This window comes from Mustelus asterias, chromosome 26, assembly GCF_964213995.1.
Source record: "Mustelus asterias chromosome 26, sMusAst1.hap1.1, whole genome shotgun sequence".
Taxonomy (NCBI): Eukaryota; Metazoa; Chordata; class Chondrichthyes; order Carcharhiniformes; family Triakidae; genus Mustelus; species Mustelus asterias.
The window spans coordinates 2,008,960-2,036,453 of NC_135826.1; the positions used below are offsets into that span (position 1 = coordinate 2,008,960).

At 44.1% G+C, this 27,494-nt stretch overlaps 1 protein-coding gene across 1 annotated transcript in view; it reads right to left on the reverse strand.

Annotated features, from left to right (window-relative positions):
- The window catches only part of tmem38a (transmembrane protein 38A), a 51,807-nt gene that overhangs the window by 3,405 nt on the left and 20,908 nt on the right, over positions 1–27,494 (reverse strand). The window contains exons 2-5 of the mRNA XM_078198026.1: positions 7,727–7,883; positions 3,411–3,595; positions 2,999–3,086; positions 2,262–2,379 (exon numbers count right to left, since the gene is read on the reverse strand). Coding sequence (XP_078054152.1) covers positions 2,262–2,379; positions 2,999–3,086; positions 3,411–3,595; positions 7,727–7,883 — 548 coding nt within the window. The remainder of the gene's footprint in view (positions 1–2,261; positions 2,380–2,998; positions 3,087–3,410; positions 3,596–7,726; positions 7,884–27,494) is intronic.

Here is a 27,494-nt window from a genome sequence, read left to right on the forward strand (position 1 = left end):
CTGGTGACAGGTTAATGAGCTGGACTAGGAAATAAACCTCACTGTGAGAAGCAGATGAAAGTCTGCCTGTGGACCACTAGGTATGGGAATAGAAACAACAACAATTAAGCATAAGCGAGGAACAGGAATACACCATGATTAAAACTGTTCTGTAAACTGTTTGAAAGAGTTCTCTTTTTAAAGTGAAGAATCAGGTACAGTTCCAAAGGAGGCATAAAGAACTTTAATGAGAATGCTCCCTCTTCCATCAACAATCCAAGTCTTACAATAAAAAAAAGCCTCTTCTTTAAAAATGTGTCAGATAAGTAAGAAACAGAACACACAATCACCAAATTAGTGGCATAGCTGCAGCAGTATGAATTGGTATTGCAGTAGCATTATGGATAGTGAATTCAATCAGTGGAACAGTGCAATTTATCGGTATTACTGACAGTCTTTTGGCTTTGACATTCTAAATGGCATGTTCCATTGGTGACTTTTGCATTGCGCTTCGTCTGAATTTTGCTATCCAAACCCTCAATAGTTGCTCACTCTGAAGATTAGCATTATGTATTCAAGATAGACTAGAAGAACTTTTATTTCTCCCTTTGCTTCATATTATTGCTGGGAGTATATCCACATGTAATAAAGTTAAAAAGTCATAAGCGAGCTGAACGACTGCCCTTGACATCAAGAAAGCAATCCGAGTAAGGAACAGCAGTAAAATTGAATTCAATGGAAAACACTCTCCACTTACTATAGTCATACCTAGCATAAAGGAGGATGGTTGTTATTGTTGCAGTTCTTAGACAATACTGCTCACATTCATCAGGACAGTGTACTAAGCCCAACTACCTTCAGCTGCTTCATTAATCACTTTCCCTCCATCATAAGGCCTGAATTGGGGATGTTCACTGACAGCACGGTGGCACAGTGGTTAGCACTGCTGCCTCACAACTCCAGGGACCTGGGTTCAATTCTAGCCTCGGGTCACTGTCTGTGCAGAGTTTGCACGTTCTCCCCGTGTCTACGTGGATTTCCTCCCATAGTCCAAAGATGTGCGGATTAGGTTGATTGGCCATGCTAAATTGACCCTAGTGTCAGGGGGATTAGCAAGGTAAATGAGGGTTACAGGAATAGGGCCTGGGTGGGATTGTAGTCGGTACAGATTCAATGGGCCGAATGGCCTCCTTCTGTACTGTCGGGATTCTATGATTCTATTCTAACTGCACAATGCTCAGTCCAATTTGTAACTCCTCAGATAATGGAGCAAGATCTGTACAACATTCAGGCTTTGGCATGTAAGTGGCCACTAACATTCGTACTACACAAGTGCCAAGAAATGATCATTTCCAACAAAAGAGAATCTAACCATCTCCTGTTGATATTCAAAGGCATAACCATTGATGAGTTCGCCAACATCAACATCTTGGGGGTTACCATTGACCAGAAACTTAAATGGACCAACAACATAAATACTGTGGCAACAATAGCTGGGAACTGTGTAGTGAGTAACTTACCTCCTAACTCCCAAAGCCTGTCCACCGTCTACAACATACAAGTCAGGAGTGTGATGGAGTGGTCTCCACTTGTCTGGATGGGTGCAGCTCTAACAATACTCAAGAAACTCGACACCATCCAGGATAAAGCAGCCCACTTGTTTGGCACACAATCCACCACTTTCAACATCCACTCCACCACTGACACACAGTGGCAGCAGTGTGTACCATCTACAAGATGCACTGCAGCAACTCAGCAATACTTCTTTGACAGCACTCTCAAAGCTGTAACTTCTACCACCTAGCAGGGCAGGGACATCAGGTTATTGGGAGCCCCGCTACCTGCAATTTCCCCTCCAAGTCACAAACCATTCTGACTTGGAAATATATCACCATTCCTTTCCTGTAGTATGGCCAAAGTTCTTGAACTCCATAAGTAATACAACTTTGGATGAATCTACACCACATGTGAAGAAGCCAGCTCATCAGCAACTTGTTAAGGGCAATCAGGAATAGGTAATAAATGTTGCCCTTGACAGTGACTCTCACACCCCACGAACAAATAAATAAATGTCCTAATAGACAACGTTTAAAAACACCAGAATGAAGATTAGAAGCTTTGAATAACAATCAACATTGACTTTTAATATTTCAGCCATTCCTGAAACTTTAGGAGGGAAGCGCCACTAGCACTCCACTTACCAAGGCAGTGATTCAAGACAAGACCTGGCATGTATTCCTGAAACTTATTTTAATTTTAGTGAATTAAAAGAATGCATTTACCTTTGTTACAACCATGAAGATGGTGAACAGGAAGACGATGTTGTGTTTTGATATGGGAAGCCAACGGGCCTGCTGTAGGGTGAAGATAACCGCTCCAACCAAACTAGCTTTTGTTGGGCTGTGAGAAGTCATAATAAAATTATACAGTTAGCTTCACTATCTCTGCAATATTTTTAGTTTTGTTTCAGTGAATATTTGGTGAGATGTTTAGCGCTCTCTATGTTTCCTGGGTCCAAATCATTCTAATAGCTGATAAGCACAATAGATTGCCTGCTTTCAGGTTCCACCAGAAGGTTTATGACTTTAACTGATCAGCAAAGCTGTTCATAACTCTTCTGTCCCCTTGTGGAGAGAACCTGGTCTCTGCTCAATGTCCTTTTCATCACCAAACCCTCTTCCACCCGTTCCCACCCCCATCCTTTCCACATCAGCATGGCTGAGACCTGAAGAGCAGGATTGAACCTGCATACATCACTGTAATCAAAGATCACAATATTAATTTCTCCATCTCAGAAATAACTGAAGGAAGGGGGTGGGAGGATGTGGGCAGCTGTGGAGGAAAGTAGAGTAGTTTTGAGTTGCAGCACAAACCAGGTTTGTGTGAATTGGCCCGTTTTTATACTCCATTTGATTTTATTTTCCAAAAGTAGGCTGCTTGCAGAAAGCAGTTCCCTTTTGTTTTCTGTGCTACTGCCCAGGATGAATTTCATCCCCTGTGTGCTGTCGGTTTCACTTACAAGGACATGTTGAGAAACTCATTTGTTTCTGGCTTCCAGACTCCACGAATTAGCTGCTCAAAGTTGGAGATCAGTGCAACTCCAGCACCTGCGGGGAACAAAATAACAGTGTCACTAATGGGCCAAGTGGATTTGGCTTTTTTTCCATCTTGACTGAATAACTGGTTTTCTCTCCATACAGATTGTGATTTCCATATCACTCTATACGCTTTTGCAAACCTATAACAAGACCCATTTCAACTGCAAAGAAATAAATTTTGCTTCAGAAGACAGCTGGAAAGCAGTTTGTGGCTCTGGTGAGATGTCCTAATGTTCATACAGGTAGGTAGGGACTGGTTAACACAAAATGAATATTTAGCACTGTAATACTTAATGTAACATCTCTAAAATAAAGTGATAAAAGGTGACTTACCTTTGGCCCATCCGACCAAAGCCATGATGATCCATCCATGGTGGTAGGCATGGTGCGCATGGACAACACCCATACTAATTTTGCGGACCCGCACCACCTCTTTCATGGCAATAAGGACCAACTTCACAGGCATGAAGGCCACACATTTGTAGAAAAGGTTCAGTGGGCAGTAAAAGATGAGGTACCTAAGTTGAAATCATGGGTTCAGTTTGTGTCAGCAATGAATGTTCACATACTTTCAATATTAGCAGCTAAATTTACTGAATAGGTGCTACATAAAACCAAGATTAATTAATCAAATATATATATTTAATGTGATTTACTTTTCTCAGCGTCCAGGAACAGCAGGCACAGATTGAAGCTGTGAAATGTCTCTGCTGGGTTCTGAAATTCATTAAGCTAATGAGATGATCTGAAATGGAGGAAGCTTAAATTATAGGGAACAAAATCTAAAAGGTAAGGGAACTAACACTCGGTAAGCTCCAATTGCCTGCTTATAAAGCAACACGAGTGGAATCTCAGAGAAAGTCCACCGCTTATGTCCTTTGGTCCAGCTATATGTCCAGCAGGAAGAGAAGAATCTAAAAAAGTGAACCCAAAAAGTTTCAGCTGCGGCTTAGTAATAGCACTCTTGCCTCTGAGTCAGAAGGTTGTGAGTGCATCCATGCCTTTGTTATCTCCAAACTTGATAGTTCCAGTGCACCCCTGGCCTGCCTCCTACCCTCTGCCCCCTGTAAACTTCAGGTATTCCAAAACTCTGCTGCTTGTTTCATAACTAGCACCAAATCCAATTCACCCATCTACCCTGCACTCAGAGACCTGAGACCTGCATTAGCTCCTGATTAAACAGGACCTCCATTTTAAAATTCTCACCCTTACTTTCAAATTCCTCACCCCTCTCTATCTCTGAAATCTCCCCAGCCACACGGCCGTCCAAGATATCTGTGGCCCTCTGATTCTGGCTTGTAACAGCCAAAACCCTAAGCTCCAGGATGCCCTCCCTAAACCACTCTACATCCCTACCTTTCTTTCCTACTTTAAGACATTCCTTAGAAGCTACCAAGCTTTTGATCATCTGTCTAATATCTCCATTTGTGGCTCAGCTTAGTAACATTCTTATGAAGTGTCTTGGGACATTTTATTAAGTTAAAGGTTTCAAGTTCCATTCCAGAGACTTAGGGCAGTATCTTCTTGAGGCACTAGAAGTATCACCTGCTGGCTGGAGAGTTGTTAAGAGACCCGTCCTGCCTCCTTTCAGGAAAACCTGCTGAGCCATAAGCCAATCAGGCGGTGTTGAAGTTATCGGCAGGCCTTTCCCTGGAATCAAGACTCTGGGGGAGGAAGGTTCACCTATTAAGAGCTGCCAATCAATCGGAGGCCAGTGGCTCCTGTGCTCAAGCAGTGCCAGTGGAGAGATCATGGCTGCTGCTGAAAGGACTGCAGCAGAGTCCCAGATTGCAGAGTGGCCGAACCAATCCACATGGAAATATCCTTCCTTCCCAATGTGCAGTCCCTCAATCAGGCACTGAATGCCTTTGATCAAGCAACAGCCACCCCCCCTCCCCACCGCCCTCCCATCCCACCCTGTGGAGGTGACCAGCAGCCTACATAACCTTACCCGTCATGCACACCACGAGCAAGGGGGTCCTTAAGTGGTCATTAATTGGCCACTTAAGGACCTCAACTGGTGGCCAGGGAATGGGTGCAAAGTTAACCATGCTTTAATTCTGGTATAGCAGCAAGGCACCGGGGTTCGGGTAGGCCACCATCCTTCCTACATGAATGTCCTTCCCACTTCCAGGCTCACCACCAGTGATAGACAGCACAAGATTCCAGCCTTGCATACAAAATCCAGGCTGGCATTCCTGCTGCAGAACTGCAGGAGTGCTGCATTATAAAGTGAGGGATGGGGGGGCATTTTACAGATGAGAGATTAAACTGAGGCCGTATCTGCCTTCTCAAGTGAATGTACAAGATTTCATTGCACTAGTTTGAAGAAGAGCAGTGTTATCTCCAAAGTCCTCACCAATATTCATCACTCAATTAACATTTCCAAAAAACATATCTGGTCACTATCTCATTGCTATTTGTGAGATCTTGCTGTGTGTAAATTGGCTGCCACTTTCGCTACTTTATAACAGTGACTACAGTTCCACATTACTTTTGTGGCCATAAAATGTTTTGGAACATGAGGTTGTGCAAAACACTCTGAGTATATTTCATATAAGCATTTACATATCAACAACATACAACACAATGTGCTGGAGCACATCCCTTTAACTTTAACTTTTGAAATTGTTTTGAATGTAGTCCAGCAGGAACCATTTCCTCCTTTCTTTAATCACTCTGATCGGTGAAGTCTCACTCCTTTTCAGTGACAGAAATGAAGGCCTTTTGAGTGTTGCTGAAAAACGACATTTTGTAGAAGCTTTTTGTCTGGCACTCATCAGGACAAATCACAAGAATATCAATGTCAGGGAAAATGTCATACTGTATAAGAGAGTGCTAATTGGTTGGCAAATGGACTCTGATTGGTGGAGACATTACCATGGAAATGCACCTTTAGATACCTGCTGGAATTCTCCGACCTTGTCCGTGGCTGGGATTCACTGGTCCCGCGGCAGTGAATGGAGTTTTGGCTGAGTGCCAAATTCTTCCTTCTTGCTGGCAGTGGTGGGGTGGCAAATGAGATCAGAGAATCCCAGCCACATATATACAAATACTCTAATGACAGGTCCTGCAGTTAAATGAAACAGGCTTTTTTTATGTGTGTCCTAAAGTACACAATGTCCTTGTTGTCCGAAGCTAACATGACAGATATTAATTTGTAAATTTGTGTGACTATATGTGTAATAATATTATAATGAATATATAATAATTAATATATATATAGCCTATCCCTGTTCTGAATTTGTATGTATGTAAACAGTTATGTTTATGCTCCATATCCTTTGGTAACTGATTAATTAGGGTGGCACTTTGGTTAGCACTGCTGCCTCACAGTGCCAGGGACCTGGGTTCGATTCCCAGCTTGGGTCATTGTCTGTGCGAAGTCTGCACATTCTCCCCGTGTCTGCGTGGGTTTCCCCCGGGGGCTCCGGTTTCCTCCCACAGTCCAAAGATGTGCACATTAGGTGGATTGGCCATGCTAAATTCTCCTTCAGTGTACCTGAACAGGCGCCAGAGTGCGGTGACTAGGGGATTTTCACAATAACTTCATTGCAGTGTGAATGTAAGCCTACTTGTGACTGATAAATAAACTTTAACTTTAATTAGGAGCTGGAATGCACTGAGAGTGTAGTGGAGGCAAATTGAATTCATTCAATCTTAAGAGAAAGGATTTGCAGGGCTTTGGGAAAAAGACAGTGGAATTGAATTAGCTGATTTGCAGAGCACAAGTATGGACACAATGGACCAAATAGGCTCCTAATGTGCTTTCTGATACCATGAAATTCAACTTAAACACTAATAACAACCAGCATTGTATCCTTCTTGTATCTTTTGTTGGTTTGACTGCTCCACAGCATTCTCATTACACAACCTAGAGCAGTTAACCTATTTCAATATCCTCCCCTCTGTCTATATTTGCCTCTGAATTTTTCCTTCCCATTTGTTCCACCAATGGTGGCCATGCCTTCAGATGCCTAGGCCCCAGACTCTGGAATACTCTCCCTCACGTCTCCACCTCTCAACCTTGTTTCTCTCCTTTAAGATATTCCTTAAAGCTTTTGGTAATAAGACCTAATATCTTCTTCAAAACTATTATTGTATTTCAATTTTTCTATGAAAATATTATCAAAAGATTCCAAAAGGTGATTGGATTTCAAAATGATAGACGATGATGCAGTTATCCAGTTGTGGGGCCTTACACACCACAAACCTATTTTGCAAGTTCACTATTCCTCTGCCATTTTATAGTTACTAAAAGTGGGCCTGGTCCTCCCCAGACTATTTAGTTAGTCTACATACATTCAAGTCCCATCGTAATTTTATAAACCCTGATCAAATTATCCCTAAATGTATGCTTCTCTAGACACCTAATCTTTTGAACTTAAATTGGACAACTAAGATGCTTCAAATTGGAAATGAATCATGTAGCTTTCCTCTGTACTTACCCTTAATATTACTTGATAGGACACTGTATTTTAACTGGAGTCTAAGTAAGGTCTTGTACAAAATCATATAATTTGTTTAATGATGAATTATGTTGTAAATGCACTTGTGTACCTTTTCATGGTCTCATCTGACCACACCCACAGCAAAAATTGAATTTAACCAGGTGAATTTTCCGAGTAACAAATTTGATGTCCACTCACCAAACTGCAGTTGCCAGCAAGATGTGAGAAGTGTTGTTAAAGTAATGGAGGGGCGATTCTCCAAGCAGTACATCAGCCATTATATAACTGGCAAAGCAATAAAGCATTGCACACATCCATGAGGCAATTGGATTACGACGGGACACATCCACTGATCCTGGAAAAATGAACAAACCAGTCAGTCATTTGTACTAGTTGCTATCCTTCTACAACTGCCTTGGTCTCCACCACTCCATCTACCATTTGCAGCCAAAGTAACTGAAAAATTGTTCCCTCTTCCGATACCATCCTGAAATTGTTGGTGCAAAAGTTAGAAAGAAATTCTTGCATTTATATTGTATCTTTCACAATATCAGCTCACTGTTATATTACAGCCAATTTGTGCACAGCTAGCAGCTGCAAACAGCAATGTGATAATGACTGCTTAATCATCTTTTTATTGTTTAATTGATTGAGCAATAGATATAGACATCGGAGAGAATTCCTCTGCTCTTCTTCAAAATAGTGTCTCTTTTATGCCCACTTGAAAGGGCCATGACTGAACATCTCATTCAATCTCCTGGATTGTCAACTTAGGTTTTGTGCTTAAGTCTCTGGAGAGGGGTATGAACCATGAGCCTTTGACTCAGAGACAAGGGGGCAACCACCGAGCCATTGGTAATGACCACTAGATTTGACGGTCTGTTTCCCAATCCCTCCATTCAGGGCCTAATATCATAGTTGAGATTGGAAGTTTAGAAGAGGGTCACTGATGTGAATCTGTATTTCAGTACTCTGTGGAGGGAGGGGATTTAGTCCAACACCCCAGCTTTTTCCCAAAATCCTGCAAATTATTCCTCTTCGTGTACTTATCCTATTGCCTAGTTTCTCCTGATTTTCTATATCCGAACCCTTCATCATTTTAATACTGTCTTAGGTTTCTGCTTAACCTTCACTGTTGCAAAGAGAACAATTCCAGCTTCTCTAGTCGCATCATGGGGTCAATTCTCTGACCTTGCTATGCCTGGTGCGGATCACGCCGATCGCGGAGAATAGCCTGTGGGCCTAAAAATTGGTTCTGCGCCCAGTGCCAAACAGTTTGCAATTATCCTGGCTCTTTTCAAATGGCATGAACCAGACTGTGCCCGGAAAGGATGTGAGGGTGATTAGCATGTTTAAAGTAGCATTTAAATATGCATAGCCCCTTCAACTCCAGGCGCACAGGATTCTCCAGTCTTTGGGCAGGGTGCAAGAAAGGCGAGAACCTCCACTAGCAGAGGCCTGACGCGAAACTCTTGGGTGGTCAGAGGCATGGCTGGGCAGTACCCATCAAGCAGTGCCCACCACTGACAGTGTGATGAGGCAATGCCAAGGGAGGGCTATGCAGGGGGGGATCATGCAGCAGTGGATCATGTCGTGGGACAGGCAAGGGTACCCAATGGGAGACCAGCACATGGAGTGATCAGCAGATGGGAGGAGATTGGCAAAGGGGGGGGGGGGTGGCATGCAGGGTGGGCCACGGAAGGGGTTATGATGGTGGAGTGCATTGAGTGGGTCCTGGGGCTGGTGACCCGTGTTGCCTTGGGGGTGGGGTGTTACACTGCCGCTGAATATGATGGAGGGGGGGGTAGGGTGGCGATGTCCATCGGGGGGAGGAGGGGGAATGGCAGGAGGCCTCCCAGTCCACTGGGAGATCAGGAAGCCTGCGCAATGGCGCCCCGAGCAGTCTGCAGCCGGTTTCACCGGCAAGCTTAGGCTCCGCCCCCAAACAAACGCGAATCACACATCTGTCCAAAAAGATTGCAATTTCACACTCAACTCAAAAACAGGGCTGAAACTCCCATTTTCTTGCTTATTCAGCACTTTTTTGTAAGATTGCTCTCTTAGTCATTTTGTGGAGAATTGTGCCCTGTAGGGCTGAATTCCCAATCCCTGGTAACATCCGGGGTTCTCCACACCTGGCATCTTGGCAGCATTTCTGAAGAGTGATACCTAGAATTGTACACAATACTCCAGCTGAGGCATAATAAAGATTTGTAATGGTTTTTGTATTCAAAGCCTTATTTACAAAGCCAACCCATCGCATACAACTACCTTATCAACATGCTCTGCCACTTTCAAAGAGTTAGGAATATGCGCATCCTCATTAATAGTAGCATTTAGATTTTACTACCCCGCCATGTTGTTTTTCACAAAGTATATTGTTTCAAATAATTGCTTATTTATATTAAATTGCATCAACAATGTTTCTGTCTGTTTCCAGTCTGTCTTCTATCCTGGTCATATTTACAGCCTTACCAAGTTTTGTATTGTCTGCAGACTTTGAAATTCTATTCCCTGTACCCAAGTCCAGGTCATTGATACATTAACAAGAAAAGTAATGGTCCTAATGGACCCTTGGAGGACCCCACTGTATCCTTCTCCCCAGTCAACAAAACATCTGTTCACCACAATGCTCCGCCTCTTATCCCAGAGCTAATTGCGTACCCAAATTACAGCTGTCCATTTAATACCATGTGCTTTAATATTATGTGTTTCTACTTTCTGAATAAGTTCGTCGGCAGGTATTTTATCAAATGTCTTTTCAAACTCTACATATACATCTACTGCAATACTTTCATCAACCGTGTAAGAAATAGTAAGGAATAGTTGTTCGAATCAGAACTTCATTCAGAGAAACTCTTCAGTCCACCTGATCTAAACAGAATAGTCTCAATCCTGTCAAATGATGTTTTTCACAGTGGCCTGTTATGCGGCCAAGGATGTAACCCAGAAACAATCCTTTGTGTCGGCACAGCTGAGCCTTATGAGATGTTTGGGAAACAAGCCTCAAGATCCGCATATTAAAATAAACTAAGGTAACAAAACGTCCATGCAAGAAGAAAGAATGATCTCATGGGGCTGGAGTTTGGGTTATTAAAAGGCAACTTGAGTATCTATTCCCCAGGAATTAAACAATGGATAAATGTAATTAAATTAATGATTGATGTGAAGAGTCCACTGTTCCCTAAAATGAGGGTTATAATGGGCTGTTCAGAAGAGAAGCAGGGCAGATGGAGAACTTCTCGAAATGGATCTGTGCTAGCTTCGGTTTAACACCTCAACCAACTTAGGAGACGACCGAAGAAGAAATCATTGTTGCAGGCTACAAATGTCAAATTGTTCTGTCTCATCATCCATTTGTCTGATTTGTGGTGGCAAACCTTCTCATCTGTTATGAGTCATATGTCTACTATGTCTCTCTTCATTATATGTTGTTTATTGTTCCTCAATGTTCATAATGACATTTTGTGCTGTAGTTTTTCTATGTTCTATGTTCTTTCTATAAAGCACTTGTGTCTCCTTTGGATAAGCTGTAAACTCTCACAATCATATCAAAATGGAATCACAAAAGTTGGAGACATACCATGATCAACCATGCATGATCACCACCAAGACTGTAGGAACAGGAGGGCATTTTGAATACGTGAAACCAAATTATAATGGCACTTCACAGGGAACAGTTAATTCATTGATATTCTAACAGAGAAAATAGCCATACTTTGGGTGATGGACATCATAAGAATTTTAGAGAAGTGCAACAGCAACTACGATTATATTCTCTCTGAGGACATGCAGAAACGCAACCATAAGCTAAGAAAAGGCTGAGATAAGTTAGTCTGTGGGGCACACTTGGCCTCATTGTAAAAACAAAGAATAGAAGGAACAGAGAGGAACTGGGAACCAAAATGAGCTGCTGAAGTCACAGTTCAAAGAAAGAAAAGAAACTTCAATTTGAAGTCATCACTGAAGCTGATAACCAGCTTCTGTGTCAGGAAACAGGAAAATTACTGAGTGAGGGTGAGAAGTTACCATGTTTCTTTTGTCTGAGGGTTTGTGTGCTTTTTTTTCTTTGATTGTAGCATCACCCACCTTCTGGGATTGAACTGGAAGTCATTTATCTCTTTGTATTCATGTCTTTAATGTTAGTAGTAAACAGGCATGCCTTTTCTTGGATTGCCACCTTGCCATGGTGGAAAGGCTTGAACGTTCTGTTGATCCTGAGGATGATGTTGTCAGAAATCTTAAAACTTCTGGCAGGGTCACCCATGTTGGTACGGTCGGGGGGAAGGAACCAGACAAAGCACAATCTAAAACAAGTCCTCCACAGCAGATCAGATGGAAGATACCCATATGGTATCAATGGCTGCAATGGTGAATGAAGGCTGCAGCAGTAGAGAGATTCCCGGTCATCGAGGTTCCCTTGCCACTGGAACTGGACCTATCCTCTGTCAAGGACGATGTATCTGCTGATGTGCAATGGCATTCCCACATTAAAAGATGTCCCCCACCAAGCATCCACCTAGAGGAAACCAACACACACACACCCCATACAACTAAGCCCTGCAGTGATCAGCAAGAGGTAATGGGGACAGGACCATGAGGTATGGAAAGTCTGTAGCTTTGGACTGACACGTTGGTGGTGGAGTTTGACTCAATCATCTTATTCTTGGAATAGGAACAGGAGTGTGTTTCGGCAGCTTTCTTCATGACTGAGCAGCCCTCTTCAGGATTCACTCTGCTCACCCTGCATGGGGAAAGAGCAGGCAAAGGTGCCCTAAAAATAGTCTGCTCCATCTGCAACCTGGCTGGAAAACCACATCCAGAAGGCTCATCAAACTGTGGTCAGAAAATCAAAGTTAAACTCAGTCTCGGGACCTGGAATGTATGAACCCTCCTGGATAATGACTGGAACAGAGAACTGACCTTGTTGCCCATGAACTCGGGCACTCCAACATTGATGTTGCTGCCCTGCAAGAGACCAGAAGATTTGCCATCAAGAGCGGCACAGTGGTTAGCACTGCTGCCTCACAGCATCAAGGACCTGAGTTCGATTCCCGGGTTGGGTCACTTTCTGTGTGGAGTTTACACATTCTCCCCGTGTCTGCGTGTTTTTCCTCTGGGTGCTCCAGTTTCCTCCCACAGTCCAAAGACGTGTGGATTAGGTTGATTGGCCATGGTAAATTGATCCTAGTTTCGGGGGATTGGCAGGGTAAATATGTGGGGTTACCAGGATAGGGTGGGATTGTTGTCAGTGCAGGCTCAATGGGCCAAATGGCCTCCTCCTATGATTCTAAGATCAAACTCATCAACCAACTCTCGGAGATCCCTGTCGACATGAACAAGGACCTCATGACTCTCCATCTACAACTTGCTAAGAACCAGCAGGCTACTGTCGTGAGTGCCCAATCCCCAACCCTTGATGCCGATGATCATCCAAAGAAGGCTTCTGCTTCACCCTGAACATCAAAAGGGAGGCAAAGGCATAGTGGTATTATTGCTAGACTTTTTATCCAGAAACTCAGCTAATGTCTTGGGGAGCTGGGTTCAAACCCCGCCACGGCAAATGGTGGAATTTGAATTCAATAAAAAATATCTGGAATTAAGTATCCAGTGATGACTATGAAACCATTGTTGATTGTCAGAATAACCCATCTGGTTCACTAATGTCCTTTAGGGAAGGAAATCTGCCATCCTTACCTGGTCTGGCCTACATGTGACACCAAAGCCACAGCAATGTGGTTGACTCTCAACTGCTCTCCAAGGGCAACTAGGGATAGGCAATAAATGCTGGCCAGTCAGCGATTCCCATATTCCACGACTGAATTTTTAAAAAATCATACTCTCCAAGAATCAAAAGGAAGATAAGATCATCCTCCTTGGGGACTTGGTGGCGCAGTAGTTAGTGCTGTCTCAGAGCGCCAGGGAACCAGGTTCAATTCTGGCCTTGGGTGACTGACTGTGTGGATTTTGCATATTGTCCCTGTGTTAGTGTGGATTTCCTCCGGATGCTCCAGTTTCCTCCCACAGTCCAAAGATGTGCACCAGAATTCTACTGCCTCGCCCGCCACGGAATCGGAGCAGGTGAGGTGGTAGACGTCCGTTGACCTCGGGCGGGAATTTCCGGTCTCGCTCAAGGCTGTAAAATCCCGCCTGTGGAGTTTAATGTGGATAAGTGTGAGCTTCTACATTTTGGCAGAAAAAATAGAAAGATAAATTATTATCTAAATGCAAAGCAGATTCAAATTGCGTCTGGGCAGAGGGATCTGGGTGTCATTGTTCACGAATCGCAGGAAGTCGGTACACAGGTGCAGCATAATAAAAAAGGCAAATGGGATGTTGGCATTTATTGTAAAAGGACTGGAGTACAAAAGTAGAGAAGTGTTGTTGCAATTGTATAGGGTGTCGGTGAGACCACATCTGGATTATTGTGTCCAGTTTTGGTCTCCTTATTTGAGGAAGGATGTGTTGGCATTGGAGGCAGTTCAGAGGAGGTTCACCAGATTGATTCCGGGGATGAAAGAGTTGACGTATGAGGAGAGATTAAACAGTTTGAGCTTATACTTGCTGGATGAGAGGGGATTTGATCGAGGTATATAAAATTTTAAAAGGGATGGAGAGAGTAAAAGTAGACCAAATGTTTCCTGTTATGGGGAAATCTAGAACAAGAGGTCACAGGTATAGGTTGAGAGGCGGTAGATTTAAAACTGAGATGAAGAGGAACTACTTCTCGCAGAGGGTAGTGAATTTGTGGAACTCTCTGCCCCATAGCGCAATGGAGTCTGAATCGTTGAATGGTTTCAAGAAGGAGATAGATATAATTTCTAATAAAAAATGAGATAATAGGATATGGGGAACAGGTGGGGAGATGGATTTGAGACCAGGGAGAGATCAGCCATGATCTGATTAAATGGCAGACCATGCCCGAAGGGCTGAATTTACCTACTTTTGTTCCTGTGTGCAAGTTAGGTGGATTGGCTATGCTAAATTGCCCCTTAGTGCCCAAAGATGTGTAGGTTAGGTGGATTAGCCACAGTAAATGTGTGGGGTTACAGCGATAGGCCCGGGTAAGAGTTGGTGCAGACTCACTAGGCTGAATGGCCTCCTTCTGCACTGTAGGGATTCAGTGAACTTCAGTGCCAGGGTTGGAAAGCTCTCCTAACTCTAGAAATGAACCATCGGAAAGGAAGAAGTTGGGAATTGCAACTATGATGGGGTTCTCCTGCTCACCAAATGCGTGGAACACCAGCTTGTCATCGCTAACATACTGTTCCACCAAAAAGACAAGTTTAAGACTTCCTGGAGACATCCACGATCAAAGCCCTGATGCATGATTGACTTCATCATCCTCCAATTCTGAGACCAGAAGGATGACCCTCATCATCAAAGCGATGACCAGTGCAGGCGACTGCTGGAAATACACCAGCTCATCCACTATCAACCTCCACCAGAAGCAGCAGAAGTTGAAGAAACAGCTCAGAAAAAAGATCAATACTGGGCAGCTTCAAGTGATCTTCCAACAATGTCTTCACCATAACCTCCAAAGTGTTCATTTTATGGAGTGGAGGAAAACTGGAAAGAGCTGAAGACAGCTATCATCTCAAACTGTGAAGAAACCTTCAGCTGCAAGACTAGGAAACACCAAGACTGGCTCAACGAGAACGACCACACCATCCAAGACCTCATTGACAAGGTGGGGAAAGCTCTTGGTGCCTGGCAAAATGACATCGCCAGCAAGGCAAAGATGAGATCTCACCAATCAGCAATGGTGGAGGAACAAAGAAGAACAAGGAAAATCAAGAACCAATGGTGAACTGAGAAATCTGAGTAACTGCAACTCTCCACTGACAGGCACGTTATCCAGGGCTTCTTCAGTACCACCAAGGCAATATATGGACCCAACACCCTAGGCTTTAAACTGGTGCGGAGTAAGGACAAAGCCTTCTTGAGAAACACAGAAAACATCAGCCTTTAAATGGAGAGAACTCCTAAAACATTATACAATCATTGATGAGGATGCGTTTGAGGAAATCCCCCAACTTCCCATCAAAGATGATCTTGGACTCCCACCAAGCATGGATAAAGTCAGTCAGTCACCATTAAACATGTGAATAATGGAAATGCCACAGGAATGGATTCGATTTGATTTGATTTATTATTGTCACATGTATTAGCACACAGTGAGAAGTATTGTTTCTTGCATGCTACACAGACAAAGCATACCATCCATAGAGAAGGAAAGGAGAAAGTGCATGTTACAGTCATAGCTATGTATAGAGAAAGATCAACTTAATGCGAGGTAGGTCCGTTCAAATGTCTGATGGCAGCAGGGAAGAAGCTGTTCTTTCATCGGTTGGTACGTGACCTCAGACTTTTATATCTTTTTCCCAACGGTAGAAGGCAGAAGAGAGAATGTCAGGGGTGCATGGAGTCCTTAAATATGCTGGCTGCTTTGCCGAGGCAGTGGGAAGTGTAGACAGAGTCAATGGATGCAAGACTGTTTTGCATGATGGATTGGGCTACATTCACGACCTTTTATAGTTTCTTGCGGTCTTGGGCAAATCAGGAGCCATACCAAGCTGTGATACAATCAGAAAGGATGCTTTCTATGGTGCATCTGTAAAGGTTGGTGAGGATCGTAGCTGAGATGCCAAATTTCCTTAGTCTTCCTTAGAAAGTAAAGGCGTTGGTGGGCTTTCTGAACAATAAATAGTGTTGGCATGGGGGAACCAGGACAGGTTGTCGGACACCTAAAAACTTGAAGCTTTCAACCATTTCTACTTCATCCCCGTTGATGTAGACAGGGACATGTTCTCCATTATTTATGCTCCCTGAAGTCGATGACAATCTCCTTCGTTTTGTTGACATTGAGGGAGAGATTATTGTCGTCGCACCAGTTCACCAGATTTTCTAGCTCATTCCTGTACTCTGTCTCATCATTGTTTGAGATCCGACCCACTACGGTGGTGTCATTTGCAAACTTAAAAATCGAATGGGAGGGGAATTTGGCCACACAGTAACGGGTGTATAAGGAGCATAGAAGGGGGCTGAGAATACAACCTTATGGGGCATCGGTGTTGAGGATGGTCGTGGAGGAGGTGTTGTTGCCTATCCAAGCTGATTGTGGTCAGGGGGTTAGGAAGTTCAGGATCCAGTTGCAGATGGAGGAGCCAAGGCGCAGGCCATAGAGTTTGGAGATTCGTAGTAATAATAGTGTTGAAGGCTGAGCTATAGTCAATAAATAGGAGGCTGACATACATGTCTTTGTTATCTAGGTGTTCCAGGGTTGAGTGCAGGGCCAGGGAGATGGTGTCTGCTGTGGACCTGTTGCAGTGGTAGGCGAGCTGTAGTGGATTCAGGCAATCCGGGAGGCTGGAATTGATTTTTGCCATGACTAACCTTTCGATGGGATTCCAGCAGAGATTTTCAAACTTGGAGAAGAGATCCCCTGTCATCTCCATCAGCTGTTCCTGAAAATCTGGGACAGAGAAGAAATTCCTGCCAACCTCAGAGATGATGTGGAGATGCCGGCGTTGGACTGGGGTAAACACAGTAAGAAGTTTAACAACACCAGGTTAAAGTCCAACAGGTTTATTTGGTAGCAAAAGCCACACGAGCTTTCGGAGCACCGCTCCTTCATCGGGTGAGTGGAGAGTTGTGTTCACAAACAGGGCATATACAGACACAGACTCAATTACAAGATAATCAGAGATACCATCATCACCACTATCTTCAAGAAAGGAGACACCCTTCATCTAAAGCTGGCATCGATGCGGAGATGTAACATCCATTTGTAGATGTAGATTTGGAGATGTAAAATGCCATTTGCTACCAATGGCATTTGCTACCAAATAAATCTGTTGGACTTTAACCTGTGTTGTTAAAACTCTTACTGTGTTTACCCCAGTCCAACGCCGGCATCTCTACATTATGACCATGAGACCATGAACCTAACTCCGCTAGGCTAGCCATGTGCTTAAGATGTCAGAGTCCCAATTGCCAATGCAAATCTTCTTCGCAGCTCAAGGAAGGTTCCTGAACAAGAAGAGGACAAAGGAAGTGCTTCAGAGATACCCTAAATGCTTACCTCTCATGAAATGCAACATAGAAATCAATTCCTGGAAGACCCCTGCTCAGAAGAGACCTCCAGATTGAAGGTATACAATTCTTTGAGGACACCCAACAGCAAGAGGAGGCTTGGAAAAGGGGCCAGAGAAAGGAATCCCAGCAATCTCCAATCCAAGGAACCAATCCCACCTCCTGAAAATACCTGCCAAATGTGTGGTTGAAGTTGTGGCTCTAGGTTCAGGCTCATCAGCCACGCAAGGACCCACAGAACCTATAACCAGTGACACTGAGTTTCTTAGATGGACATTCATACTCATTAGCAAGTGACTGCCAAAGAAAAAGATACAGGCAGATTTTATTTGAAGTTCATTACTTGTTTCACCATGTATGTGTATTTTGATGGGAATCTTGAGTCATATTTTTGGTTTGAACCAGTTACCAAAAAAATCTAGGTTCTGAACAGGCCTGAAAACGGGAGAAATCCACACCGTTTTTTTGGGGCAACTTGAAAATCGAATCTTACTGAACTTAGTCAAAACATTGAGGCAAAACTTAGTTTCTGCCAGCAGGGGGAGTGGGTGTGGTCTAGCTCACCTGATAGCCAGCTGGTAGCAGCAGAGGGTGCAATTACACATGTGCAGATCTCTGCTCTGTGAGCACAGAGATCAGCCATTGTCACCCCCACCCATAGCCGACCTTCGCAGCTGATCACCCCCACCACCACCCCCGCTACCGCAGGGCTCCGCAGCCGATTGCTGACCCCCTCCCCATGTGGACACATGCCCCCCCCCCCGCCCACACCAATCAATTGCAGCTAAATCCACCCCCCGTCCCACCGATCACTGCTGCTGAATGTGCAGCAGTCCCCCCCACTGATAGCTGTTGCAAAGTGTGCAATGCCCCCCGACTGAACAGTTTGTCCCTGGTCTGGTCCCGCCCCCTTTAATTATGTGCAACTGAGAATGTTTCACTCCACTTCCTCCAGCAAATAAAAGCAGAGAAGTGAACTCTTTTCATTGACAGTCGATTTTCATTAATTCACTCAAATCATAGAATCACTACAGTGCAGAAGGAGGCTATTGAGCATGCGCCAATACAATCCCAATCAGACCCTATCCCCATAACCGCAGGTATTTACCCTGCAAATCCTGACACGTGGAGAACATGCAAACTCCACACGCAGTCACTCAAGATCTGACTTGAACCTGGGTCCCTGTCGCTGTGAGGCAGCAGTGCTAACCATTGTGCCACCGTGTTTTAGTGAACATAAATTTCTATTTCGGGCATTATTAATGTTTAAGTTTAAAGTTAAAGTTTTCAAGTCTATTTATTAGTGTCTCAAGTAGGCTTACAAAACACTGCAATGAAGTTACTGTGAAAATCCCCCAGTCATCACACTCCGGCTCCTGTTCGGGTACACTGAGGGAGAATTTAGAACAGCCAAAGGACCCTAACCAGCATGTCTTTGGACTGTGGGAGGAAACCGGAGCACCCAGAGGAAACCCACACAAACACAGGGAGCATGTGCAGACTCTGCACAGACAGTGATCCAAGCTGGGAATCAAACCCGGGTCCCTGGCGCTGTGAGGCAGCAGTGCTAACCACTGTGCCACCGTGTTCCTAACTTGACATAAGGAAATTATAATTAGACAAACCAATCCCTTGGACTCTTAACCAGAATCACAACTGATTCTTTGGGAGAGATTTTCTGTGCAGCTCACCACGTGTTTCACGGAGGTGGCCCGCCATTGGCTGGTGGCAGGATCTTCTGGACCCTGTTGTCAGTTGAGTTTCCTGTTGCTTAGACCCCTCGCTGGATGTTGGGAAATCCATGAGCGGAGGGTGGGGAGTGCACCATCGGCAGAACCGGAAAATCCCGCCGGCATGAATTGCCGGATAATTCCGGCCTCTGTTTTTTTTCTTACAGGTAATGTACGTGGCACAGCAGAGGATCCAGCAGTTTAGGGTAGGGTTTTTAGGTCTCACTGAGGTGGGGATATGAGGCAGATGTGGGGATGAAATGACTGCTACAGACTGACAAGGTTTCCCACTGCTATTCCTGGGGAGGCAAATTTCATAAATAAGAGTATTTAATCAAGGTCACTGAAGAGCTCGTTAAGAGCTAGTTGAGGTGAGGAACATGTTAAAATTTTGATTGGGGTGCATGGGCTGCATATAGGCTTGGGGCAGGTCAGGTGCATGGAAGCAGACACAGAGCACGGAGCCTGTCATGGATAAACCACAGAATTAGGTGGGCTCCATGAAGGAGAGAATGTTAGAGGTAGACTTGGCCATTGGCTCACAGGTCAGCACAGGTTGTGGGGAGAGTGGTCAGTAAGATCTTGGGTGGTGCAGGAGTTTGTCACCTTGCTGGAATCAAGGGAACATAAGAGGAGAGGCCAAAGCTTGCAAACATAATTGGGAGGCCATCTGAGTACAAGGAGGGTAGGAGCTGGCAATGGGAGTGTCTGTTTCATCTTCCACCAATCCAGGCTGCCGCAGCTCCTTACCCCCTAAACCCCATGGATGAATTCTATGGGACAAAGGATATCCCTCAAAGAGACGGCTACTCTACAAAAGGCACAGAGGCATTACAACTGAAGCTCATTAGGACCACCATTGGGCAGGCCTTTGGTCTTCTGAACATGCTTGAACCAGTCAGGTGGTGCCCTGCAGTGTATTCTTGCAAAGATGTCACTCATTGTGATGGTCTGCTACGCTCTCCACAACATGGCCCTCCAAACAGATAGAGACCTTGAAATGGGTGAGGCTCTGGAGGGACACAGAATAGAAGGTAAGAGGAGGAGGAAGAAGCAGAACATACAGGTGCCGTGGCTGCACAGAGAGGTGGATGGGCCCAGTGCACTGCATGAGGATCTCGTCAGAATGTCATTAAGGTCACGGATCATCTGACTCAAGCTCAGTTCAGCTGAGTCCCTCTAATTCAGGATGAAAGACATAGTATGAAAGTCAATTTGTGCCGCCTGTGAGAACATTCCCATTGAAGATGCAGCCCGAAATAGCTCAACACTTACTGCCTGTCGAGAGGTTTCAATGTCACTTTCTTTTCTTGTCCCACCATTAATAAAAGGAAGCTCACATGTCTAGTTTCATATGTCAATATTTGCATGGTGCTCAAAAGCCAAGGAGTGTGCAATTACAAGTAATAGACATCCCAGTGACCCACTCGGTGCCCTGTCTGATATACAGTGGCCCTGTTCTTTGCAGCCTCAATGCGATGCTGCCCTTGTGGCTACAGAGGAATGGAGGCAGCCTGCTCACTTGTCTCTGCTTGTGGCTGAGATGCACATGTCAGTTGTCCCCACTGTGGAGGTCCCAATGGGGGTACCTCCAGAGGCTGCTGGCCCAGTGCCTTTGCCGATGCAGCCTCTATCTCTAGACCCTGTTGCAGAGATGCTCTCAATCAGAGAAGCCAAGAAGGCAGCCAATGATGGTGCCCTGTAAGGGATGGCACCCTCATCTTCCTTGCCCAGCAGTGTGGATGGCTGGAAGGGGCCACCAGCTTGGGCACAACTGGCAAGCCTTCCAACCATCTCTGCACCATCAGTGTCACTGACCAGACAAGACTATGCAGTGTGCTTATTACCCAGTGCCCCCCTATCTAATCATGTGCAAGGACCAGCAGAGTGTATCTGCATTGGTGGAGGGTGACCTTTTATGGTGCGACAGTACTTGGCCTAAACTCTGCTCAGCATTTCTTGTTCAGGTGCAGGAATAGGTCTTAGCGCTTCGATGTCTGAATCTGCAGGAGACCCATGAAGTGATCGTGAGAACTAGCCTTGTGGAGCAACCTTTGCAGTGCTGAGATTTTCCAATGCAGCTGAGTCTTCAGCGTGTTGTCAGATGGGTTGGGGTTCAATGCACTCCCACAATGTATCATTCCTGTTTCTATTCCCGTCTTCTCCAGGGGTGCCCATCTCATCTTCCCTGATTTGCTGTTTGTCAGTGACCCTGATGACCTCCCTCTTCCATTGTGATGATGGCATTCAGGTAGGGAACTCCTCCTCGGGTCTGGGCAGTCATTCTGAGCCCATTTCTCTTGCAAGGGTAGAAAAGAGTAATGAGGCACTGCTGGCCTCCAGGGCCAATGCTAACAGCTCATGTAGATGGAAGCAGCACCATGGCTCTGTATGTTGCTGAGTGGTAAGTAAGTGGCCTGGGCACACACTCCTCCCATATTCACGAGCAGCATGCACCCTCAGGATCCTCAGCTGCTGCAGGATGACTACCCAGAGGCTAGTCCTGAGTGTTCAGCATTGCATTTACCTTGCCAGAGCGAACCAGGTCATTGAATCGATTCTGGCGCAGGACCAAGTTTCTGCACATTACACTCTGACTGCTCACATTCTCGTTGACCTGGACCAAAGCTGCTTCATCTGGGAAACTGGCCTTCTCCTGCTAACCTTGAGGAAGGAGACCTACCTCCTCTCCCTCAATGCCTCAAGGAGGACTTGCAGGACATCTGCAAAATGAGGAGCAGCCATGACCTGGGTGTGAGGCCCTTGCCCCTCTGGCTCCATGTTTATTTCAACAAACAAATCTATGCAACAGCAGTTATAATAAAGGCTGCCATGACCTGTCTAAATCAGGACTGTTCTCTTTCATTTCTGCCTCCATTGCTGTTCATTGGTCACCCATTTGGCCCTCCAGCTAATTGGCAGTCTGCTCCCATGAAAATTGAGGTAACTGCTTTCCCTGGTTTCCGGATTAGGAACCAGAATCGGTCACAGTCTGTCTCCTGTCCTCAGGAGGAAAATCCTGCCCCAAATGCCACTGCATAATGATGGTTATAGACGAAAGGTTTTGTGGCACAAAGACTTGGCCTCAGCCTATTCAGGTCATTTTTTCCTGAGACGGAATGTTTGAGGTGGAAGCCACCTCCAAAACTAGAGAACATTTTTCTCTAGTGTAAAAACCATCAAACCTGGGATTCATTGTTTCTGAGATTGGAATTGTTAAAAATAATCGATTGAAATGTATTGCTGTTTCAAGCACTCAAGAAAGGAAACTTTACTTGACGTTTAAGGGGATAATTACATTTTTATTTAAAAGGAATTGATGGGAAACGGTCAAAGTGATTCAGAGTAGCAAGTATTATGTATTTTCCACTGCCTGTGGGATAAGTGGGATGAGACACATCAACCTCAGTTCTCTCACAAGCAGGAACCATAAGAACCGAGGCTCTGATCATCCACCACCAGTTTGGTCATATCGATCAGATATCAGGCTCCCAAAGCTGGTCTTCTTCTCCCAGCTCAGTCAGGGCTGATGCACCAATGGGGGACAGAAGAAGCGCTTCAAGGAGGTGCTGAAAGCCAACCTGCAGAAATGCAACATTGAGATCAGCTCCTGGGAGACCATCACTTTGGACTGAGCCAGATGGCAGCAGAGTCTGTGAGAAGGAGCCCAGCATTTTGAGACCCAAATGATGATAAAATGAAGAAGTAAAGCAAGAGTAGCGAAAGGAACATCCCATGTCCCAAACTGATAACAAATGACCAGATGTCCTAAATGACAACAAATGCCCTACAAGCCATAAAGACTGCAAATCCTGAATGGGCCTCATCAGCCAACTTCAGAGTCATGGAAGACAATCATCCTCGGTAGCGTGGGATAGCCTAGCATGGGATAGCAATAATAACGTTTCTCTTAGGGTGAAATAAAATTGAACATTGATAAAAGCGCAATGATGCTGCTATCTGAATTTGGGATAATTTTCAAATGATTAAAATGTAACTTACTTTTAGGACAGAAAACATCATCCAAAATTTAAAAAGACAAACAATATTTGTTTGTAACTGGCACCATGTGGAAATGTTTAATTTATATTTCAAAATACCTTCTGAAAATATTTGTATTGGACAGTAAAGTTCTTCCAGGGCCCATGAATGAGATAGATTGATAACTAATGCAATGCCCCACTTAGATAAAGAACAGGGACAGAAAGAACATAGCACCAATGAGAACTGGGATAATTGGAACTTATGAATTTTGTAACCATGTACATTCTAGTGAAAGACTGGAAAGTGTATATGAGAAAAGTAATTTTGATAGCTTTCTGATGGAGATACATGTATCCTTGCCAATGTCAACTGCATTTGCCATTACCCAAGGCATCAGAACCATGCACGGGAGATAACCAAACATCTCAGGTCAGACACCCCTCCAATCATTTGTATTAGATGGCATGATATTGGAATATCACTCTGTGTCCAGATGTGATTTGTCACATCTAAAACAAATAACATACAGCAATGCATTGTGAACTTGCACTGAAGAAGAGTTCTCAGACATGTCTACTTGGCGACAACTAACATGAAGTAGTTCAGGTGGCCAGTAGACTGAGACAGCATTTTAAATCCTCAAGGCATTGGCACATACTCCATAGGGAAATCAATTTCAAAATTATCAAGATAAAATTAAACACATTGGTAACTGTGAAAAGGAGTAAAATTAAAGAAGAATATGGAATCAGGATTAAGAAAATTGAGGGCTAGTGAGTAACTATACCTAACATTAATAATACAAATTCCACAAGATGGATACAGGTAAAGAGAGAGGTGGAAAATCATTTAAATCCATATGTACTAATGGATTGTTAATTTGGAATTAACAGCACTCCTGCAAAAGAATAAGAAATATTCCTAGTTAGTTGATCTGCCTGTGGGAAATAACAATACAGATAGATAGTGATCAAGGATCACATTTACTCAGCAAGCACATATCAAGCTACACGGATAATGTTACATGGATAATGGGTATTTCACATACTCTCCACGTTTCTCACCACCCTTAGTTACCTGGGACAGGAGAAAGAGGAAGTCAAACCATGCAACCTATGTTAAACAAATTCTGTGTACAAAGAAAATTACAGCACAAGAACAGGCCCTTTGACCCAAGGTCCTTCTGATCCTCTACACTGCTCAGAGTCTTACCCTTGATATTATACTCCTTCATCCCATTTGACCTGCCAAAATGGACCACTACACATTTATCTGGGTTGAAGTCCATCTGCCACTTCTCCGCCCAGTCTTGCATCCTATCTATGTCACACTGCAGTTTCTGGCATCCCTCCAAGCTATCCACAACACCACCAACCTTCATGTCGTCGGCAAATTTACCAACCCATCCCTCCAATTCCTCATCCAGGTCATTTATGAAAATGACAAACAGCAAGGGTCCCAGAACAGATCCCTGGGGCACTCCACTGGTGACCGACCTCCATTCAGAAAAAGACCCGTCTACAACCACTCTCTGCCTTCTGCAGGCAAGCCAGTTCTGAATCCACAAGGCAACAGCCCCTTGGATCCCATGCCCTCTCACTTTCTCGAGAAGTCTTGCATGGGGGACCTTATCGAATGCCTTGCTGAAGTCCATGTAAACCACACCTACCGCTTTTCCTTCGTCAATGTGTTTAGTGACATTTTCAAAGAACTCCACCAGGCTCGTAAGGCACAATTTCCCTTTGACAAAGCCGTGCTGACTACTTTTGAGCATACTAAACTTCTCTAAATGTTCATAAATCCTGTCCCTCAGGATCTTCTCCATCAACTTACCAACCACTGAGGTAAGACTCACCAGTCGGTAATTTCCTGGGCTATTCCTATTCCCTTTCTTGAATATAGGAACCACATCCGCAATCCTCCAATCCTCTGGAACCTCTCCCACCTCCATTGACGACGCAAAGATCATCGCCAGAGGCTCTGCAATCTCTTCCCTCGTCTCCCACAGTAACCTGGGGTACATCCCATCCGGTCCCGGCGACTTATCTATCTTGATGCTATTCAAAATTTCCAACACATCCTCTTTCTTAATGTCCACATTAAGAATTAACATTAACTTCACATTAACTTCATTTTGTCAATTCTTACAACATTTTTTCAAGTTTGCTGTCAATCATTTCATGATGTTGTTTTAATGTCTTTCATTTCTTTTGCTGATTCCTCTGTATGTTTAATAGTTCCTGGTTTTTTTTGAAGTCTTTAATATCTGTGTTTCTTCCAAGGTGAATCCATCATGTTCTTAATGGACATATACGTTTCACAAGTGAAATTTTCATTTCTACTCGTCTTAACTTCAGTTAAATGCTTTTTGGCTCCACTGTTGATTGGGTCTGTCTCCGACAAAGTGTTGACTTGATTCCAGTCTGCAGTTCTCTCATTGCCTTTCATTTGGTCATTTATTGTCTTTCGTTGGCCTCCTTCTGGGGTCCTTGCTTATCTCTTGCCCTCTGATGTCTTCAGTGCCTTCTCTGAGGTCTCGCTTTGTCTTTTACTTAAGGTCTTTCTTGCTTATGGACTTTTTTTAAGCGTTGTTCTCTATCTGGGGTCTTCTCCAATTTTCCTGTCTATAGCCCGCTGTTTGTTCTTGTGGTTACAGCTTTAAATGCACTGCCAGATTAAATGTATTACCATTTCAAATGCATTACCTTTTTAAATTGATTATCGCTTTAAGACTGCCATCTTGTTTTTACTGCTATGAGCAGCTGCTGGTTCTCTGAGTTTTCACACGCTTTTGAGGTTTTGGCGCAAACTTGTTGCTCCTCCTTTGAACCTTTTAAACTTTTAACATTTCACTTTTTACATGTAAAGTTCGCAGTGATCCCTGCAGCTTTTGTTTCTTTTTCTGGCTATTTGAAGAGTCCATTTACCCTCGACTTTTTCATGTGTCTGTTTTTTCAATTTCACTGGAGAGCCAATCAAGGGGCCATTTTTAAAACTTTTTACCTTCTCCTCTTTTAAAAACTTTGGAATGTTGCTGCCTGCAGTTCCTCAGTGCAAGGAGCGCTACCTGGACACCCCCCGCAGGCTCCACTCAGACGGAGAGCCCAGCAATCTCAGCCTCTTAATCTTCCCACACTTCTGGGACAGGTCCTGAAGCTCTTTGGAACATTTTTCTCTTTTCACCCAAAACACTGCTCTGTGTTCTCTTTGCTTTCTCTCTTCCAAAAACTCTGCAGCAACTGTCTTTCTTAAGTTCCATGTTTCCTTAAACACAAAATCCAAGTTCTTACTTCTGAAGGTTATTTGTTCTCAATTCTTTTTGCTATGTATTTTTAAACTTCTGACTGTACCAACCAATCCAGGCTCGTTCTGTGCTCGACCCCATGTTCTGGCAATATCTCAACATCTCATTGGGTCGATTCGCCCACAGGCAGGTGTTTGGGTGAGTATCCTTTTCCTTCAGGCTTTGATTAAAACAGGATACTCACACATGTTGGGCCACAGGCAGCGTTCTCATAATCCATCCCATCTTCATCGCCAATGTATTGATGCATGTTGAAACTTCGTCAGAATATAAAAAGTATTTATTAGATAGGAAAAACTGTACAGAGGCCAGTAGCCACTCACCTCGCCGCCCCCCGCCCCCCCTCCCCGCCCACCAGCCCCCAGAGCTGCCTACTGGCTGCCCAGTCCCTACATATCTTCCACAAGTCTTATGCCCAATGTAGGACACCACCCCCAAGGGTGATTACACACTCTTGGTCCCAATTGATCCCTCAAGCCCGGTGATCATTTTCTGCTGTGTTGCCCTTAAAGGGACAATCACCACACACATGAATGAATGAAGGGGATTAAATAAAAAATATAAAGCATCAATAACTCAGATAAAATCTGAGACAACGCTGTGAGTGAAAGCATCTTTAAATTTAACTTCATGATACTTGGGTTCATTTGGGTCATAATATAATCAATGCAAATATATTATTCTTGTATATTGTAGGCTTTTGTTTATCTGAAGAGAGTTGCAAGTGATGCAGAAATTATTTGTCCTGTGTGGTGCTGTTGGTGCAATTTAGTGCAGTCAAAGGTGAAAGCCCAGTTGTATTACTGTTTATTTCGAACTACTTCCACTTATCCATTGCAATGAGCCCATGTAT